At 43.9% G+C, this 21,966-nt stretch overlaps 1 protein-coding gene across 5 annotated transcripts in view; it reads left to right on the top strand.

Moving 5' to 3' along the window:
• Positions 1–21,966, top strand: part of PRKAG2 (protein kinase AMP-activated non-catalytic subunit gamma 2) — a 215,363-nt gene that overhangs the window by 97,210 nt on the left and 96,187 nt on the right. The window contains exon 1 of one of the 5 annotated variants that reach the window (XM_038128912.1): positions 2,569–6,853. The exons of the other annotated variants lie outside the window; for them this stretch is intronic. Coding sequence (XP_037984840.1) covers positions 6,748–6,853 — 106 coding nt within the window. The 5' untranslated portion in view covers positions 2,569–6,747. Of the gene's footprint in view, positions 1–2,568; positions 6,854–21,966 lie in introns of those variants that run through there. 5 annotated transcript variants of the gene reach the window in all.

Below are 21,966 nucleotides of genomic sequence, written 5' to 3'. Positions count from 1 at the left end.
TGTTGGGTTTTTTGGGGGTTTTTTTGGTTGGTTTTGGTTTTGATTTTTGGGCTTTTTTGGGGGGGTTAGTTTGCTTTTGGGTTTTTCTGGTTTTTTGTTGCAGGTTTTGGGTTGTTTTTTTTTAATCCCTTATATTGTTTTTTAAAGACCTGAAGGTTTACTGCATTTTGCTAAGGATGGCTGGAACAAACAGATGAAGGGATTTGCTGCAATTCAAAAAGACTGTGCAAGAGGGGTGGACTTCAGTGCAGTCCCCATCTACATAGAGGATTCCTCCCTTTCTATTGCATCCCCCTGGCTGAAGCAATCCCACTTGTAATAAGAATGCAGCGTTGGGTGATCCTGTAGGAATTTTCCCTCTTGGCATCACTCTCGTGTTTAGTTCATCAGGATGGAGTCCTGTGCAGTGCCCTTGGCCATGGGTGTAACCAGACTGGCAGTGGCTGTATAATTAGTTGAAGTCCTTCCCATGGATACCGTGGCTAGTCCTTGGGATTTTGTGAGCTTTGAGCTTGAGTCCAGTGAGCAATACAGCTCATTGCTACTGCCAAAATAACATTATTCACTGCCAAAATAACATTTATGTAAGCACCTATAGGTGACCTCAATGTAGGTTTCAGGTTCTTCTGTGCCATCAGAGCATCAAAGAGCAGGAGAGGCACACAGATCCTCCTTTGCCCTTGAGATTCATGGGGAATGTTTCATTCCTCTGGAAGTTGCTGCTCCCTTGCAGCTGAACCATGAGATCCTTTTTTGATCAGTGAAGGATGGGAGAGTCATTGGTGAAACTGCTGGAGTCAGGAATGGGAAAGGCTTCTCAAGCATTATCTAAGCACTTAGCTTTTCAAGGTGTGGTTCAATTTTCTCTTCAGTCAGCATTTCTGTGCTGTCTCACAGGTCTGATAGGATGCTGCTGGCCACTGTCTCTGATTTTATGTGTGTAATATAAATATAGCATATTTATGTCTTTATTTCACCCACTGTGGCATAGCAATGGGTGATTTTGTTGTGACTGGTTTGTGTAGGGTTGACATGCAAGGACAGCTGAGCACTGGTGCCAACTGTTGCTAACTCAGTGAGTTCTCTTTTCTCTTCTCTTCTCTTCTCTTCTCTTCTCTTCTCTTCTCTTCTCTTCTCTTCTCTTCTCTTCTCTTCTCTTCTATAAATCTCCAAAAACTGAATCAGTGCAGGCCTGTATTTCTGCAGAGTTGTGGTGCTCTGATTTTTTAGTCTCTTATACTCTTTGAGTATTGGGACAGTTGCATAAATTCACTTTTCAGGTACTGGCCATCCATAACAGATTACTTTTTTTGAGCAATCTTTGTCTTATTTCATTTGCTGACATTCCCTTTGTGATGCATTCAGTGCTGGTTTTAAGACTTTAATTTAAACTGAAGGCCCTACAATGCCCATTTTAACTTTAACATCATTTAATCTGTTTCAATTCCACATGAGAAGTGAAGAAGCAGTAAAGAAAGGAGGACAAGAAGAGAACAAAAAGATGTGTCATGTTCCAATGAATTCTACCTCCTTTTCAAGGTTTTGTGGATCAATATATTTGAAAGACTTCAGCAAAGCAGGAAGAAAGGGAAGCAAGAAGAGATGAGAAAAGCCCAAGTAGAAAATGCTTCTAAGGAATTTATTATCTCTGCCATTTCTTTTTTTTTTTTTTTCCTTTTGTAGAAGTTACTGCTGAGATGTTTTTCTTTAGCTGAGAACTTACTAAATTTTAGAAGTGGTGTTGTCACCAGACATCTTGTACTTTCTGGATTGAATACTGTTTTGGTGTTTTGAGCACAGCCAGATTGTGATGCATTTAAAAACAGCTCAGATTTTCACAATAGATGTGAAATTGCTGAAGAAGTGAGTGCTGGAAACATATGCACCAGGTTTATTAGAATGATGTGGGGAAATGATAAAATTGTCATTTGGATGGGATCACAGTCATCAGTCCCAGTTTATTGCTCTTCTGGGATAGATGCTCTGGGTCTGAAAAAGTGTTTTTCTTACTACAAATCACAATTATGCCAACACTACCATTGCTGTTACTCCTATTCCTGCTGGTTTGTGCTAAAGCTCTGGAAAGGTAGGATAAGAAAACATCACAAAGATGCCAGGCTGTAATTTATAAGTAATTTACCAAGAGTTCTGGGGAATACAGTGTGCACCTTAGGGGACTGCTGGAAAGAAGTGAAATTAAACTTTTAGATTTTTCTATCAGATCTTTTAGAGATTGAAATCTTTCTTAATGTATAATGAAAGCAGCATGAAGTAGTATTAAAAAGGGGGATGAAAACTCGTTACAGAGAAACACTTGGTTATGATTATGGGAAGTAATTGAGCCCAGCTTGGAGTCATAAACTTGCAATTCTTTTATGGGGTGTGAGCTGGGCTTGGACCAGATGGAGAAAGTGGTAGTTTGTGTTTCTCTTTGAAAACATGGGCTATATGTTCTGTTCAATAAGCCTGCAAATGGTGTTCAGCCTAAACAGGCTTTTTGTTATTGTGCATTGCATCACCTGGACTCCAGAGGCTTTTTTTCTTTAGAGCAAAGATCTCTTTTGCATATTTATTTGCATGTTAGCTTGAAATATTTTCCACATTTTCTATTTATATGAAGTATGGTTGCATTTAAGATCAGTCTGGTGTTGTAAGATGTGTAAGCATGTGCCAGTACCACTGACAGCATTAAAATGTTCCATTTTGCCAACATCATTATGTAGAGTTTAAAAAATGAAAATTGGAAAAAAAAATCCAATTTAGGGGAAACTTTTAGGACAACATGGCAGAGAAACATGATCCATGTAGAAATGCAAGCACGGTTCATGCTTTACCTTTCTGAGCATGGATCTGAACTTTATTTCTCTTAGCAATGACAAAAACAGAGGGCATTTTGAACGAGGACATTATCAGCAATGAGGAAAGGGAAATACTTGGTTTTGCTGATTTGCAGTCAGCAGCCAGTTCAAACAGTAATTGTCACTAAGGGGATACATATTCCTCTCAGCCTTCCTGTTTTGAGCTAAATGAGCTCTTAAATTTTGAGGAGGAAAACATTGTTCTTTCCATTTTCACATGAAAATAAATTAGATAGCATTAACTGGCCCCCACTGCCTGCCCTGTGTTCTGCTGCTGCATTTGTATATGAGGTTCAAGCTCCTGTTAAAAAGGCAACTGAGGAAATTATTTGAAATACCAGTTTTTAAAGTATTTTCCCCATGGCACAGAATTTACACCTCTGTAAAATGGATGAATCAGTTTGTGTTTCAAAGTTCTGATGTCTGGTGGCTGCGCTTGTTTGGTGTGATGGCATCTTCCATATTTTCTGTCTGGTGACCAAATCTGAACACTCAATTCTACCTCATAGAACAAACCTTCACATCACATCCAGAGAAAAAAATATTTTTGTTATGTTAGTGCCTGAGGAGTTGTGGTAAATCACTGGGGGCAGGTTCTTTTATCCTGAGAGATGGAGAACTTAAAGGCAAAAAGCATCAAAAAGAGAGAGCCCAGGCAGGGATGGGGGTTTTTGGGCTGAGGTCTGGTGATCTTTACAGATACAGTGGGGCTGGGGAAATGTTTCACACACATACACCAGTGTTTGTTCGCTCCTTCCCCAAAAAAAATTTTATTAAGCTGCCCATTGCTTGGTATCTCTCAGAGTGAGTTCGTGTAAGATTTCTGGAGGGGCACAGTGTTGTCCTTATGCAGCTAAAAAATCATAATATGGGATAACTAATTAATGTGGCTTGACAAGAGTACATTTCATGGTTGCTTGGAGGGGATGGAAGGGATTTGTGTTTTCAATCTCCAGAACATAGATGGCCCCAAAGGAACACTTTGAAGCACAGCTTTTTATTATTAGTTTTACAAGATCCTTGCACTGGAATCATTAAGAAGATGTAGTACCTGGTGTAAATGTGCAAGTATCTGCTAGACCATTAGCTGTGGGAGACAGACTGATTATACTCAAAGCACTTAGTGCTTTTTTAACAAATTACTGTGAAAGTCAGTTGTTAAACAGTGTTGTTTCATTTTCTAGTAGCTCTGTGTAGAAACATTAGAGTCTTGCTGCTTCCCTTAATAAGGGGAAATGAGCCCTCCTGGTGCAAGGGCCCTGCTTGAAAAGGTCATCAGTGACTATTTATCCTTGGTTTCCATCAAAAAGGGGGCTGTTTCCATGCCGCAGCAATAGCAATTCTTATCTCATTAAAAAGGGATTTAATTTTTTTGCTTTCTGACAACATTAAGTCATTCCTAGCAATCCTTTGGCCACTGAAGAATGAGGAATGCTTTTCTGAAATAGAGGGAGCTTGAGGTTCAGACTGCATTGGGGGTGTAGGCAACACTTCCTGTGGTTTTGGCCAAGTAAAGACTGGACAGGGAACTAAATAACTGTTGTCAAATATGCCAGGGGTGACTCTGGATCAGAAAGGAGCACTGTTCTCCATGTGCATGGTGAGAGAATAATGACTAGGCTTAGTTTGCAGCAAGGAGAATCCAGGTTTGGTTTGGGGGTGCTGATTTTCAAACAGGAAGTACTTATGGAAGTAGATTGAGAAGCAGCACTTGAAATGTGCTTGTGGGGAGAGCCAGAGCTTGCCTCACAGCAGCTGCTGTCTCAGTGGGGGTGCCATGATCATGGCAGAGTGAAGGGAGGGGACAGTGGAGATGAAGTTGCAGAGGTAAATGTGGTGGTCACACAAAGCCAGATGGGGTGTGCAGAGCTTAAGGCTTCTTACAGCTACATTAAACCAAATATTTAACACAGACATTTTCCCCCGCTAATTCCTCAACTCATTGCTCCTTTTGCCTCTCCTCTGTGCTGGGTGAACAGTGAGCCTCAAGGGAGGGGCTGGAGAGGGGGCTTTGCAAACACACTGTGCTGACAGGAGATTTTATGCCAAGGATTGTTATTTGGTTAAAAGCAGCAGGATGTTCACTTGCAGAGCTGAAACAGGGCCACAGATATGAGGGTAAGGAAAGTGGGAGGACTAGTCAGAAGGGGAATGTCTGAGAACAGCTTCACGTTAATTATCATCGTGCTTCACTTGGATATCAGTTCAGAGCCATGTGTGGAACATAATTAAGTGTCTTGGTAATAATTGGATTGTTTTGGTTGCTAGGTGAAAGAACAATGGTGTCCTCTGTACTGTCTTCTTCCATGTTCTTCAGGGTAGACTTGGCGTAGCCTCTGGTAGCCGAAGATGACAGAGGAACCTGCTGTCACCTCTGCACGTATTCTTGGGGTCCCTGAAGGCCCAAGGCATCCTTGCATTAATGCATATTTCTGAAAAAACAAAGCTTGCAAGGAATCTGGGTCGATAAAGGCCTTTTCTGCAGCATTCAAGGCTGGGCTTTGTTTTTATTCCCAATGACATTAAGTCCCAGACGTAATCATGGGCACAAGGAAGAAGTCATGTTTCTTTGTAGAGGAAAAAGGTGATATCAACTTCAATTCCTCCTAGGAATTAAAAAGATAAGACTCTCATTATTCATATAGGGTTTGATTTTAGAAAGAACTAAGCCTTACAATCTAATGTGTCCAGTGTCCAGAGGAAAGGCTGATGCTTTGTAACTTTAAAAAAAGCTTTTGATTTAACAGAGCATTTACTATGATCTTAGGAAGGTTGGCTACAATGGTTTGACTGTGCCTTGGATCACACTTACATCCCCTTTCCAGCTGCTCAAGATCCAGCCCACGATGATCAACCCTTTCCTAAAATAAACAGCCTAAATGCACAGACTCAGAGCCAAACATCATCGTACAGCCTGGCTGATTGGGATGAGCAACAGCCTCGTGCATGTTTGTCTCATTGAAAAGACCACGAGGTGGATGTAGCTGGGTTACAAACAGCTGTGCTGGTGCCCTTTGCTTTGCAGAAAGCAAATTTGGACAGAGCAATCTGCACTGAGCACAGGGTTACATGCAGGATGGGGAGGGCACATCGCAGAGAAGCTCCAGCCCATGGGTCCAGCTACAGTTTCCAGAAAGTATCAGCCTCCTTTTATGAATTGGCAGGAGCTGGATCCCATGAACCCATCAGTCATTAGCTGTGGAGGGCCGGGCATTCCGGAGCTCATGGACAGTCAGCTGGGCTCTCCTGTCCCTCCCAAGACCCAGCACACGTGAATCAAAATAGTTGGGTGATGTCACATCGTGGTGCCAGTGCGCCTGGGACACTGCGGCCAGGAATTGTCTGTCCAGGGATGGTTTCCTTTTACAGCCTGCTGAAAGAGTCGTCATGCCGAGCCGCACGTGACGGTTCCCCTCAAGAGGGCTGGTGGCTCCTTCACACCGTCAGTAGTTTGGAAACAAGCGAGCTTATCAGGCGGATCCTGACCTTTTCCACATGAGCCGATCCGCTGGGAAATGTTTTGGTCTCCGAGGCTTCTGACAGCTGATGTATAAGAGCTCTGTGGCTGCAAGCTGGGAAGACTTTGAACTTCTCCCCGTGTCCCCACAGACCTGCAGGGCAGTCACTGTATGCCGGAATTAAGGCTGGAAGCGCCTGGCGGGCAAGGGTCAGCAGCCGGCTGCAGGACAGCTCTCCACAAAGACCACAGCCAGGCACCTCAGAGCTGAGCTGCTGGCCAGCTGGACTTCTTTTGCAGCCACATTGCCTTTCTGGAGAGCTCTTTTCTCACACCTGGGCTTTTGGTGTAAGCAACACCTCGCCTTGCCCCTTGTGCTGCTTTTTTTTCTCCAACGCCGGGCATGAGCGACAGCTGCCGCCACGCGAGTGCATGTTGCAGCTCATGAAGCGTTTTGGCAGCTTCAGAGGGAGCAAGAAGAGAAAGGAGCGATGCAAAATCTTGGAAAGGCGCCACTCCGACCCCCAGGGCCTGGCTGGTAAGGAGCCTCTGCATCCAGCAGGGAAGGACACTGCTCTTTGGGAGAGGGGGATAGTGAATAATTGAGCAACAATGCTGTGCTCCCCAGTTTCACCAACTGAATCGTGCATTTGTTGTGTGGTGGTTATTTTGGTGTTACTTTGCACCAGAGATGAAATTCTGAGCTGACATCTGTAACACACATGAGCCATAACCTTTAGGAAAAGAGTGGTGGTACAGGAAGCTTTGCTGTAAATCCTATGGCATTCAGAAGGGGCTGTTGCCTGATGTCTCTTTAACTGAACAATAATAACTAAGTTCTAAGTTAGGCCTGATAATATCTGTTGAAACATGAATTTTAATTTTTATTCAATCTCATAACTAATGTGTTTAAAACCATCTTTCTGATACTGCAGTTATCAGTATAATTGTGTTTGAGTTGCAATTAGGGACCACTCTCTCTTAATCAAAAGCTTTTCCTAGTCCCTGAGTATCAGCTCCAATACAGGCGCTGAGCTGTGTGTGTCAGAGAGTGTCTGTGTGTCACACAGGGATCAGCTGGTCAGGAGAAAAGGGATGTTTCAACAGAATCTGGCTGTTGTTTTAATAATGGAGGAATACCAATTTTAATGCATTTCCTAATGCTTGTGGACTAATGGTAGCTGTTTCTCTGAAGACTGAGTGTTACTGAGCAATTCTGTCCTGTGACTAAGAGGGTTAAAACTGATGTTACACTGAGTCAGCTGGATAAGGCTCTGTTTAGAGAGGCTGACATGTGCAAAGGGTGGGCAAGGCTCTTTTACTCTCTATTGATCTCAAGTCACTGTGTCAAATCCAGCAGAATGATGGAAGTAGGAGCAGTGTTGGACCAAATGAACAATGTAGAGACATACATGTACATTTAGTGATGGGGAATTACAGCTGTTGGATGGGTGGCTGCACAGGGGCTTGGTTTTCTATTTAATGTTTTCCAATTTTTTTAGTGGTTGGTTGTGGAATTTTTAATTTGTAATCTTTGCAAACAAAATCTTCTCCTTTTGTTCCTTTTGAATACAGTTAAGTGATTTTTAATCTAAAACTGTTTACTGTGTCCTGTTTTGCATTTCCCTAAACCCACCTGAGGTTTTAAGTGGGAATGGTAGGAAGGTCAGGGTGATGTGACTGAGAAATGACCCAGGTCTTTGGAATTCCACAGTGTCAGCAACATGCACAAAGACACAGGTCACAGGGTTTATGCAACAAGAAGGAGACTATTTATTTATCTTAAATATATAAATATTATTTATCTTAAAGACATAAAACTCCTTCCCAAATTTCTGATTAAACATCCTAAATTCTCATGTAGAATAAATAGAAACATCCATGCAATTTGTTGATGGAATGTTCAATGGCACTTTGGACCACTAATTCACTTGTCTTGTGGTTTCATCAACAGAGGGGAATAGCCAGTATCTGCAAAAGGATTCACTGCCAGAACCACTAAATAGAGTGTTGCATGTCTGCTTCCTCTAACTCTAAACCCTGTCCTCAACTCCCTCCATGGAGAAATTAATTTGTTCTGCACCAGAAAACCTGACTATAAGAACTGTTCTGTTTGTGACAGAGTTATGTAAAAAAAAATTGGAAATACAATGCCAGCAGTGCCAAAATACTTGCTCCTTCTTTTTCTCATTCCTATTATTCCAGCTTTGTAGCCCACTCCAGTGATAGACAATGAGCACCAGGCAGAGTTTCCAGCACAGTTTTTACTCTACAGATTTTGCAGATGCCATTCTTGTAAGAATGTGACCAGGTCAGCTCCCTGCACTTCCATCATCAACAGAGAGCTACTGAGTCACAAGGGTGGGGAAAATCAAACGAGATTTGTCTGAGTTACTGCCTTCCTTGGATGCCCTGCTGTGGGGATTGTCTCTGCCATCCCACCACAGTCTGGGTTCCTTTCAGGGAACAGGTTAACACACTTGCAAATGCCTTCCCCTCATGCCCCCCACCCCAATGGCCTTAATTACTTGCAGGGAAGTGTCAAAACAAAGGCTTTGCACTATTTGCTACATTTAATCTGTATCTTGTAGCTATTAGTGTCAATAAACTCTTTCTGAGCAGCTTTCAAGGGAACTGCTGGCACTCTGCAGGTTTTATGACCAGTACTAAAGTGTGCAGGAGTGCTGGTAGCAGCCAGGCTTGGTGGCTCCTCAGGCTTAATCACACGCCAGCACATCCCATTTGGTTGTCATCTACCATCAGGAGTGAGAAATGAATGGCAGCAGCCTCCCAGTTCCTAAATGAGCTTGGATTATTTTCAGAAAAGGGGTGGAAAAGAAAATAAGAGGAAAATATCCCCTGATATTTACCCCAAAGGGGTAATCTGACACCCAGACTGGTTGAATTTGGAATTTTTGATTTTTCTTGGCCACTTCCATAGATGTTTTTAGGAAGAATCCTCCAGTCCTTGTAAATAGGACTGGGCCAGTGCAGCTTCTTGGCTTCCCAGGGCCAGATGCCATCAGGCCACTGCAACTAAAATTATCAAGTAGTAGCATTTTCTGTGTATCAGTTGAGCTAAACCCCTTCCCTCCTCTGCACTGGGGCAGAGGTTGCATCCTGGTGGAGAAATAAAGAGTGGCATTGCCAAGGATGGTCATCTCTGTAATTCCCGAGGTTTGGAGCCTTACAGTGCTTTGATTGCAAGTGAACAGCAAGGGGAGACCTGGATGCAAACAGAAGCAGAGAACACACAGAGAGGGAAAGGAGAAAAACATGAGTGAGTACCAGGAGCAAACGAGAGCAGGAGTGAAGGCAGAGATCCCACAGTTTGCTCTGGGAGAGGAGCAGCCAACAGGGAGACCTCAAAGCTTGAGCTGTCCACCAAACAGCAGGGAGGCTAATTTATGCAATAGGATTTTGGCAGGGCTGAGAACAGGGATTACCCAAAATTTCTCCAGCCTCTAGATCACCACTGCATAGTTTCCTCCTTCCTCTTACAGTTGCTGTGCAGGGTTCTGGCAGTTTCTCCTCCTGGCAGCTCTCGCTGCAGCCCGATGTGTTGTAAATGGATAGGCTCCGTGGCATTTCTGAACGGGAAAGATTTTTGACCTCAGAGAGGCTAATTGCTCTGCCCTTTAAAGAACACCATGTATTCCACAAAGGACTGAGTGACGTATGCAAAAGGAGAAATGTTTGAAGTTTTTTTTCCCTACCCAAGTCATGAGTGCCCAGCGAAGGAACCGCTCTGCAGCACATGTGGTTTCTGTGGGGCTGCACCAGGGCTGCCTTGTGCTGGGCATTTAGCCTCAAAACATTTGTTTTGGCATCTTTTATCTGCGTGGAAACGCCCAGAGCTTCTCTTTGCCCGTGCTGCTCCTCTTGGGGTTTGTTACTTTAATCGGGTGGCTTTTAATCATCAGATGCCAAAGCTGAGCCCCAGCAAGCCAGGTCCAAGGGGCTCCAAGCAAACCTTGGTGCTGCCCTCACCCCTGTCCTGTCCCACCTCAATGGCATTCTTGAGGATAATTTCCCTGGCAGCTGTGATAACCAGGTGCATATTAGGACTAAACTAGGAGTGAGCCTGCTGGATGTCTCAGACCCCAAAAAACACAAGTGCAAAAATGCTTCAGCCCCACGAGAATCAGGCGGTCCCAGAGTCATTCCATAACCTGCTGAGTGCACCTTTTATCTCATGGCTCTGCAACCACCATGGAATGGAAAGGAGGGCTGCTGAGGAATGGAATGGAATGGAATGGAATGGAATGGAATGGAATGGAATGGAATGGAATGGAATGGAATGGAATGGAATGGGATGGGATGGGATGGGATAGGATGGAATGGGATGGGATGGGATGGGATGGGATGGGATGGGATGGGATGGGATGGGATGGGATGGGATGGGATGGGATGGGATGGGATGGGATGGAATAGGATGGGATGGGATAGGATGGAATAGAATGGAATGGAATGGAATGGAATGGAATGGAATGGAATGGAATGGGGTGGGATGGGATGGGATGGGATGGGATGGGATGGGATGGGATGGGATGGGATGGAATGGAATAGGATGGGATGGGATGGAATGGAATGGAATGGAATGGAATGGAATGGAATGGAATGGAATGGAATGGAATAGGATGGGATGGAATGGAATGGAATAGGATGGGATGGAATGGAGGGCTGCTGAGGCTCTAGAGTGCATCTGGGAGGTGCTGTGGAGTGTCCTTAAATACTCAGCCTAAAGGGAAATGTCTTCCCTTCTCAGTCAAAAACTCAAGGGGCTTCTTCCCTTTCTTGTCATGGTCCTTCCCAGGCCCCAGGGGTTGGATGTGAGTGTGGATCGTGTGTTGAGCAGAGAAGTTCTTTCTTCCCAATGGGGATGTGGTGATTGCATCCATGATCACCACATGCAGGTAACGTGCCATGGGAGGTGACCAGCTCTCACAGCTGTCCATGGGCAGGGACTTACACCAAACCAAAGAGTTGGTGCTTCACAGCCCCTCCAAGTGCAAATGAAAACCCGGGGGATAATTCAGCCTGGCTCTCATCCCCCTTCATTGGCATAAGCCTGAGAACAGGGGCAGAAAACATGGGAGAAGTGCAGGGTGAAAACATGAAGCACAGAAAACATGATGGAGTAGCAATTGCAAAAAGAAAACACAATGGAGTAGCAATTGCAAAAAGGAAGCAAGACTTTATCTCCTTCTCTTCCAGCCTGGAGAGCTGCAGCTCACCCAGTGCTTCACCTCTAAGTGGGTGGTGCTGCTTGTGGGAGGATCAGAGATATTTATTTTTCTCATTCTGGTGGGATGTTTTTGTTATGAGGCAGTGGGGGAGAAATAGTGAAAAAATTTCTGGAGAAATAAATGAGAGTGAAGGAATTGCTGCGTGTTCCAGCGCTGCCATAAATGAACTGAAAGAGCAAAATCCTGTTGCTCCAGTAAAGCAGCTTAAAAACACCATGATCAGACACTGGGCATGAGAAGCTGAGACAGCTTTGGTTTGTTAATGATTTTCTCTACTGGTTTTCATGCTCTGTTGAGCTGACAGTGATTTTAGATGTGCAGCCCCAGCTGATCAGTACTGACTAATCTTGTACTACAGAGAGCACCAAGACCTGGAAGCTGTGAAATTTCTATAGTTGGTTGTTGGGAAGGAGAAAAGCAGTGACAAGCCTGATTAAATGTCTGAGACTTTTTAATTTGCCATTTTCTGCTTCTTTGTAGTCACTGTCCTGGTGCTTTCTGGCACATCCTGGCTTTGTGCACAGCTTTGAGGCATTCTGAATGGGGGGAAAAGGACTCTGGCCATGAAGCAGTAGAAACAGCAAGGTGTTTTCAAGCAGGCACCTGTAAATTCAGGTGGTAATAAACCCCATAAGACCTCCACTGGTTTTCTGGAAACTGAAATGGAGGTGGATTGAGCAGAGTGCAGCATCCTGCCTCTGCAGCCCTTTGCAGGCTTAAAGAAGATATAGACTCTGCCCTCATGATGAGTTGTCCAAGAATGCAAATTCTCTGAGTAATTTATTTTCAAAGAAGTTATTTTTGCCTGAAGGGCAGGTTAGGTATGTAAAAATACAGTGTGTTCTCGAGGCACAAATTTCCAGATCAGTGCTGCAAATGAATCTGCCCACTGACTCTCCCTCCCAGTCCTGCTCCAGGCAGCTCTGTGTGTCTCATCACAAAATTTGGTCAAAAATATCTGTATTACTATAAATGACTGAATTACTCAGCACTGACGTGCTGTTGTCAACAATGTGGTGAGAGCAGCAGGGCCAAGCCTCCCTTTTGATGTGCTGCTTTACAAACTGGGCAGGGAGATCCATCTGGGAGGAGTCCATGTGGTTCTGGTCCTTGTTGCTACTTGTGGGTGCAGATGTTTGTCCCCCAGACACAGCAACGGCAGAAAAACTTCATTTTTAACTGTCTGAAGGACACTTTCCTGTAATTCTGCCATTATTCAAATAGTGTTATTTGAAAAGTGGGATAAATGTTATTCCTGAGAGAAAGAAATTAAAAGCAAGTCTTGGGACTGAGTCTGAGCAAAGATGTGAAAGGCAAGTATGGAGAGGAGTTCATTGAAGTGGAAAAGGAGAAACTGAGACAGAAGGAAGCTGGATACTGACTGTGAGTTAAAGAGGTTGCAGACCCTGCCTTTTTCTGACAGCAAGTAATATTTATGTATTTATCATATTTCCTTTTTCCATCCTCTACTTCTGTTATCTTCAGGTCATTTCTGATAGGTATGTAATTCTGGAACACTATCTCTGTTACTTCTGATATAAATAAGTATCTGATTCATTTTTGAGGCTGAAATAAAATAATGTAGATAAGACTTTCATATGTGGCACCTCAGTTTAATGAACACAGCCTGGAGTGCCTTCATGATGGATGCTGGAAGGTCACAGCCTACTTAGCAAAAATCACTGGAATTGCTGATTTCCATGCATCCTCTCTCACCCTTATTAAACCAGTTGGGAGTAGCATAGAGATTATTTTTCCCTGCTTTCCCTTTACTTTGCAAGGTTTGTCACTTCAAAGGAATATCTGCATGAGAAGCTGATATCCTAGACTGACTTTCTACTTATTTGAATGTGCTAAGCTAGACCACAATTTATTTATACTCCCATGCAACTACATTACAAATCCTGATATCACACTTCAAGAGCAAATTTCAAGCCCAGGTCTGTTTTTACAGCCTAAAATTGCACTTGACAGTAGCATTTAGGTAGGTGGGTACTTCAGTTTAATTAGAAATCAATGTTTTGGACTATTGACTCCTTGCTCAAAGTTTGAGTGAATTGCCCAAGAGTGCAATTTCAGAGATGTTGTTAAGGCAGTTTGTTTGTCAGGTTTAGTGGATCAGCAAATCCCAGGAATTACCAAGATTCAGCTGTTTTCTACTTTCACCTCTATTTTTGTCCAACCTAAAAGCAGTTCAAGGACTTAAAAGTGCTCATAATGGCGAGATTGAGTGCCTTGAAGTTGTTTCAGCCATTTGATTGTCATTCCAGAGTCACACGGACACGTGAAGGCTTTGCTCTCAGGAGATGAAGGGCTGCTCTGTGAGATATCGTGGTGCAGCTGGCAGGCTTGGCTCAGGGGCCTGAATTCTCCCCGCTGGAAAGGTCACACAGCCTCACTTGGTTTAAGGACAGACCCCAGTGCTTGCACCAGAGAGTTCCCATTCAGTCCTTCTGCTCCTCCTTTGGTAAAGCTGGGACAATTTAGCTGGAGGAGGAGTGATGGGATTAGCTGGCATTAATTAATAGCATCCTGTTGTTTGTTTTGATTTTTTTCCAGTCCTTGGAAAACAGCTGCTTCCCAGTACTCTGTTCCCTGTGGGGCAACAAGGACCCTTTTGACACACTCAGAGCTACAGTCACTGGATTGTTTCACAGATCCTGCCCATCTGGCCCCTGGTTTTATTTCAGTCGGAGCAGGAATGATGATAGTGAACCCAAGATCCCTGGGACAATCCTGCCTTTCCTGGGGGGTGATGCTCCTGGAGAAGAACAGATGATTTGTGACATTTTCACTCCTTGTGTAGAGTATAATTAGGGATTATAAACAAGAACAGGACAATAAATCAATTTAGGAAATACAGATCAGGCAGAGATGAGATGGCAAGTCAAACCAAGACATGGAGGAGATGGAAAGCTTGCAATGGAAGGGGTCTTGCTGCAGGAGTGACTACAAAAGATGGGTGGGTGTTCAGAGGTGCACCAGTCTCCTTGAGAGGACTGAGTTGAAAGGATGAGAAAGGATGTTGGCATTTCCCAAGGGACCTAATTGTATTACTGAATTTAGGGATAATTAATAGCCAGGGATCAATATGGGGACTGGTAATGTTCATCAGGGACCTGGGTGGTGAGGTGACCCTGCAGCAGGACATGCTGGCTCCTGACTCCCAGTGAGTCAGCCACCCCAGGACTTGGGGTTGGTGGATATAATCTGGAAAATGACCCAGGAATCTGCTGTCACTACCAGCAGGTGAACCACACACTGGGTTACATCAGGAGGAATAGAGGCTGAGGAAACTGGCAGGGTTTTTTTGTTTAGCAAAGAGAAGACTGAGGTGCATTTTAATAGCAGCCTGCAGCTCTCTGAAGGGCAGTTTCAAAGGTGACAGAGCCAAATTCTTCTTAGTAGTTGCAGATGGTAAAAGAAGGAGGACAAGGCAAGAATTTGTGCCTGAGGAAGATGAGGCTCAACAAAAACTTCCTCAAGAGGTTGGTGTGGTTCTGGCACAGGTGACCTAGAGAGGCTGTGGCCTCCATCCGAAGAGATTTTCAAGAATCTTCTAATCAAAGCCATGGCTGACCTGGTCTTGGTTGATAACAGACCTGTTTTGAGTGAGACCCAGAAGAAGGGGCCTCCAGGCATCCTTTCCAATCAACATTTCTGTGGTACTCACTTGTTCACTTGCAAGGAAAGCTGAAGTTGCAAATATTGTGGCTTTTTTCCCACCCAATTCTCAAAGCAGGCACAAAATCGTTCTTGTTCTGATGAACATTCAGAACAGAGTGATTTCTTGGTGGATGCATTTGTGCAGCTGATTTGGAGAAAGGGACCACTGCAAAGCTGAAGACCAACACCAGCACATTTACTGGGCCAACAGAAGCAGCAAGATTCCTACAACAGGCACCCAGGCTGCCTTCTGGCTGTTTCACATGCATTAAGCATCACCCTGAGAGTCCTGGGCAGTTTTTAATGCCCCCTGAGCTGAGCAGTGTCTGGGCACCCCCAGGTGCTGCCCCACTTTGGGGAGCGTGCCTTTCCCAGCCCCAGGAATTGCAGCGGGACTCAGTTTGTATCAGCTATCTGTCACTATAGCAACCCCTCACTTAACCAGTGCCTGCACTAAAAATAGATCACCTTGATCTCAAGGAAAGAAAACCAAAGGAAATCAAAAGGGGCAGTGATAGCAAGAGTGTAGAGTCAGGTATTGACTCAAGTCTGGAGCATTTGAAACCTCTTGGGAATAATCTGTCACATAAAACTGATATTGCAGGGGACTCTGTTAATCCAGAAGCCCCCCTGTGTCACTGGGGTTGAGGCTTTAGCAAAGGACATGACTTTTTATCAGAGGGATGTGTCTGCAGCTATCACCCAGCACATGGGATGTGAAACCCTGTGGGGCATTGTTTAGCTGGTTAAGACACGTAAGGGAGCTTATCTTCCCTAAAAGCAGATCTGCAGCTCTGTCCCTAGAGCTGATAGCCTCCTGTGCTCTTGTATATGAGTTATCAAAATCCCTGCTGGTTTATGAAGTTGTTGCTGGTGTCTGCAGGAGTCTGTGAGGGACCCAAACCTGAAAAAAGCCAAATGCTGTTGGTGAAGTCACTGCTATCTCACGTTGCAGTGAAGGGGAGCTGAGTGTTTTGGCACCTGATAGGGACAGGGCCCTCTGTCAGGGGTGTGTAAATGATACTTGATCCTATTTTGCCTCCAAACCCAGCTAGTGCTTACATCTTATCCTCACAAAGACAGAGCAATGGAGGTAAAATAGCAACAAGATTAAAAGTTTGTTAAAGAACTACAGAATTAACTGAAAACGCCTTGGATGGGAAAAGAACAGAATTTGCATAAAGACAGCTCATATATCACAGGCAGCACATATGATGCTCAGGAAAGGGTTAATTTAGCTTGTGGAGATGACTGGGATTAGCAGCAGGTATTCAGCATTATCAGTCAGCAAGAGTTTGCTCTTGATAAAGGGCCAGATTATTTTAATGACCTTTTAGGGCTGACAGTTTGCAGACACAGCTGATATTAAAATGCGTAGGTGCTTAAGTGCCCCTGCTCTGTATAGACTGATTCTTGTTTTATTTAGTATTATAAATTGTGTATTTTGCATTTAGTTAATCTTCCAAGAACTAAGACAAGCAGCTTTCAATGCTGTCGTGCACCTCTGCAAGAGGGCAGGGTGAGAGGTGGCACCAATCCCCAGTTCCCTCCATCCTTTTCAAGGATATTATTGCAAAATATGGAATTAGTTCTTAGTACATTTTTTGACCTCACTTGAGATCCACTGCTTTTACACTATCTGGGGATCAGACTCGTATTCCCCACCTCTCTCTTCACCAGATGATCTCTTTAATCAGCTTTGGAGCTGTGAAGGAGCTGCCCTGCAAAGTTATTAGATATCCTAAGTGTATTCTCAAACATCAGGCATGGAGGTGTGAAAATAGAAATGTAAGTTTTGTAAACAGAAGAAAATCATTAATTGAAAATGTCCTGTGATGCTAAGCCCACCCCAGGCATGACTCCAGCCCTCTGTCACTGCATCTTGGGGAGCAAAAGCTTTATCATTGTTTGGATGAATGTCTCTAACTCACAGACAATAATGAGGAGGACCTGAGAGCAAATGAACTGTACATATCATTCAAAGACTTGTGCAGGGGTAGTCACAAGTCTTTTGGAGATGCTGGTTGCCATCACTCAAGGTGCCAGTGCTGTATTTGCCAAAAGGCAGAAGTTGCCCCGAATTGCAGGAGTTAGTGCCAAGAAATGCCCTGCCTGGTGCTTTCATTCCGAGCTCCAGCCTGGCAGCAGATTTGGCACAGCTACAAAATTTGCTGTAGGAAAGAGCAGGGTACCCAGGACCAGTATTCTCCTTAAATGAACTTTTCATGACAGTAAACTGTTCTTTACCTCACTTAGCTGGAAAAATTACTAGAAGTGCTTCTTCTGCCTCTAAAGAAGCTGCTGCTTCCACTGAGATGCAGTAAAACTCCCTTTCACATCCCAGAGCAGGTGACAGCTTTCTCCTGCTGTCAGATTGGGTTTATTTTCTTCCCTATTTTCTCCCCTTATCCTATAATAGGATACCAGATTTTCCTCTCTCTCAGCCAGGTCTTTGTTTAAAACTTCATGGAGATCCTTCCGGGCAGCAGGAATAGGAAAACTAGAGACTATGTGAATTCTGTTTGAGCTTTAAGGGCTGTAAACGAGGGTCTTACTGTAAATTATTACAATTTTTTCTCAAAACAAATACCAGTCTGATTTAGAGCATAAAGCAAAGCAGCAACATACCCATACAAGAAATCTCAGCAGCATAAACTAACCTTGAGATGTAGGAGACTAACACAGAAAAACTGTAAAATACTCAAGAGTGACAAAACTAACCCTGAATGAGACTTGTAGGGAATGCTGATATTATGGGTTTGAAGTTCCAGCTGAAATGAAAGCCTGGAAAACAGTGAATGAGCAGCACTCTTTAATATTTAATTACAAAACCCTCTGGGAGATGAAGAGATGCTGCTTCTCTGTTGGGTGGAGCTGGTGAGTGGTCAGGACCTGGAATGATGCACCTGGTGCTGGCTCTCAGCCAAAAATGAGACCTGTGAGGCTCCTACATGAAGGGGAAAGCCAGTCTAAACTAGAAAAGAATTAGGCTGAAGAAATCATACTAGTGGAAGTTTTTCCCTCCATGTGGGGTGGGCAATAGCTTCAGTCTCACTGCAGCTGCCAAGGTGGCTTTGTGTCCCTGCCTCATCCTTGGGTGACCACATAGACTGGAGTGTGCCTCTGCTGCAGTCCTGCTGTGCAAACTGACTCCACAGCAGCCAGCTTTAAATTAGCTGATTGCCAATTTGAAGGAGAGCAGCAGCTTCCCAACTGCCCCATAGTGGAGTTAGTAATTCACCATGTTCCCCTGCTAGCCCCTCAGCTGTGCTGACACATTACCCTGGTGCTGTGTTTAAAGGTGGCTTGGATCCCTCCTCTCTGCATAGCAGGCAGGACAATTCCTGCTTGCTTTTTCCTACCCAACTTCTTTCTTAATAGGAGCCAGGAATCCACCAGGTCTGATCCTCTCCCTGCTGTTGCAACACCTTGTAACCATGAACAGGCCACGTAAGTTTGGACTTGACTCTTCACGCTCCTGAAAACAGCAGCCTGAGCCCCTCATCCTGGATTCCAAAATAAACACAAAAAGGAGGATTTGACCTCAAAAGGCATTAAACACTCTGCAACAGTTGGTGCTTCTTAAAATCAAATTTAATGCTTGATGTCTTTTTACCCCTTCTTTTAAGGCCTTTTCACAGACCCTTGTCTAATTGGACCAGCACATATAAACACATTTAGGTGGCTGGAAGGTTTTGGCTAATAACATGATCAACTCCTCATCATTGTGTTATTTGTTCAGTTGTAGATCATGGTGTGTCTCTAAAAGATGGGCACCATTAGTATATTTTCACAAATGGTAAATTTAGGCTGTAGAAAATAGAGTGTTTTATCATAATCATCTTGTGGATGGCACTAGGATAAAGGCATGTCCTGCTTGGATGTAAGGTTACATTACTATTTTTACTGCTTTGAAACTCACTTTGAGTTAAAGCACAAGAGCAACTGTACCAGGTCAGGTCAATTATCCATCCAGGTCAGTCTCTTTTTGTGCCAATTGCCACTGACACAGGTAGTGTAAGGACAGGACAGGAGCATAAGGGACATGTTTCCCAGCCTCTAGCACTTTGTGGCTCACACTCTAAGCTAAAGCTGATGTCTGGTAGGCTTTAAATAGTTTCTTTCCAGGATCTTGTCCAATTTCACTTCAAACCCAAACTTCTAGCTACTACAACAGCACCTGTTCTGCTCTTTAGGAATGTGATATATCAGAAGCATTTATTTGTATTTGCTTTGAGCCACCTGCTAATTTTATCTGATGCTCCTTCCCTGTTTACCGTCTCCATCCCATGCCTGATTTTACAAGCTTCTGTCATATTCTTTGCTTGCAGTCTTATTTTCCTAAACTGAAGAGTCACTCTGGACCTTCAGTCAACCTTGTCAGGCTTTTCTGTGTCTTCTCTGGCTTTAGTGAGTCCTCTTTGAGCTTGCTCAGTAGAGACCCAAGGTCACCTATTGCAATGTGTAACTGCAGCTCGCTCTGCCCCTCTGTATCATGAAGCTGCCTGTAAGTGACAGGAGAAGGCCACCCCTGATGTCACCCTTGGGCCTGACCCATAGAGCTTGACACAAAAAAAAGGTTATTTTTGTTCTGCAGCCCATTCATTTCTTTCTGTGGATTGTCCACTCTGGTGTGCAACCCTTGGCCACCCAAGGCACAGCTTACCTGAAAAGAAGCAAGCTTGGCCTTGGTGGTTTATTTTTTTCCTGTACTGATGAACAAGGAATGGGTACATTTGCAAGGTGGGACATGTAAGGGGAAAAGCATTTCTTGGCTCACTGATAGGATTAGGAAAGTAGCTTTGTAGGACCTGTAATAAGGGTAGTCAAAAATAGCTCCCTGTCTAGCAGATGGGAAAATGATAAACCTAAAAAGTGTTATTATGTGGTTTATCTATCTGGAAGATTTAACTCAATAGCAGGAAAGGTTTTTGCAAAGAAAAGGCAGATCAGACTGCCTTGAGGACAAATTCAACTCTGCCCACAACTGTGCCTAGAGTAAAATAATTTTCTGAAAAGTGGAGTTGTATATTTATTATTTCCTTGGCTTGTGTCTGACTATCTAATCAGTCTTTGTACATGTCAGCAGCACATCCATAATAAGAAAGTGCTGTGTGGATTGTGTGAACTGGAATTAGAAATGTGATAATCAGCCAAACCGTTGGAGGCAATGTAAAAGCTGCCTGGTATTTGCATTCCTCGAGCTGAGGAGAAAAACCTTATATGTGCAAATGAGTTGTTGGGGTTTTTTTCTTTCCTGATATGTTATAACCAAATTTCTCCTGAAGCAGCACTTCCCTGACAGCAGGCCAGCTCATGCTGGGGTGCCTCCATGCCTGGTTAGACCTGTTCCAGCCTGGTGGGGACAGCTGTGCTATTACTCATATATGAGAGGTGATGTGGCAGATAGAGGCACAGAGATCTATGTATGCCATAGAAAAAAATGCTGATGTATAGGAGGGCCCATGGTTTCATCATAAGGACACCACAATTAGGATCAGAAAATCTATTTTCCCATCTGTACAATTCTGATAATATTAATCCATCCCATCAAGATGTTCTGAAAGTAGCTAGGAATTAGAAAAGAAGCCTCACTCTGTGATCCTCATGGTGCCTCAGTATCCTAAATTGTTACAGATCCTGATGTGAGTAATCTGCCAGTTACCTGGTTATTCTTCAGCCTCAGGATCTTCTGTCCCTGTCCTCCTTGCTTCCTTTCTTCCCATATTTGGATTCACATCACTGTTACAAGGTTGTCAAGGAATAAGGAGAGACTGTGAGCACAAGCCTGATGTTGCAGAGGGAAGGTATGAAGTGCTGAGCAGGTAAAACCAAGGTTAGAAGTGATGAGTAGGACAAGTTCAGCAAAGTCTGATCCTAAATTCAATAGCAGCTGTGTATGCCTATGTCATGGTTTGAGAGGAAGTGAGTTTTTGGGAGGTGGAAACTCCACACCTTTCCTGGGTGCAGGAGGAGAAAACTGTGGGTGAGCCACTGGTGTGTTGCTGTTCAGTCCCTGTGCTCAGCCCTTCCCATACCCAGTGTCCCTGCTGCCATGGCAAGAAAATGAGACAGAAGAAGGTGAGACTTGAAGAGTTTTTTCATTTTAAAGACCTGTCCTGACATACACCCCAGGGCATACATTGCTTATCAAATTATTCTTTAATGTTTATACTTTTGAACCATTCCTGGAAAGTATTTATGCATATTTATAAAATGCAGAATTTGACATTGCTCTATACATAAAGAACATTCTTCTGCCAAAAGCTGCTAATCAACTAAATGAGTTTTTGCATGTTTTAATGGTTTGGATAACTAAAAGGTAGATGAGGTGTCAGCTCACCCTGCATCAGGGCAGACTTGTGTCCCTTGTTGGGATACATGACCAAACACAACCACCCCCCTGCCATGAAGAGCTGGATATTTAAGTTCTCAAGGGTACAACCTGAGAGAAGGAGCCAGAACAAACTCCCTTTCTGCAGTTCTAAGGGCATAATGGGACAGGCCTGTCTCCATTTATTGGTTCTGAAATTCAGGCTCATTATCCCAGGCTGAACCTACTCAGCTGACATTGATGATGGGTTTAGTGGCAGGTGCCAGAACTCATCCCAGCTCCACTGGCATCTGGAAGAGCAGGAAATATGAAGGGAAATTTAAGCCTGCAATGTAGGAGACTGTCTGAAGAGCTCATAGCTAAGGCACTGTGCACCAATGATTGGAAACAGGAACTCACAGG

Source organism: Motacilla alba, chromosome 2 (genome assembly GCF_015832195.1).
Source record: "Motacilla alba alba isolate MOTALB_02 chromosome 2, Motacilla_alba_V1.0_pri, whole genome shotgun sequence".
Lineage (NCBI taxonomy): Eukaryota > Metazoa > Chordata > Aves > Passeriformes > Motacillidae > Motacilla > Motacilla alba.
This window is presented reverse-complemented; position numbering and strand designations above follow the sequence as displayed.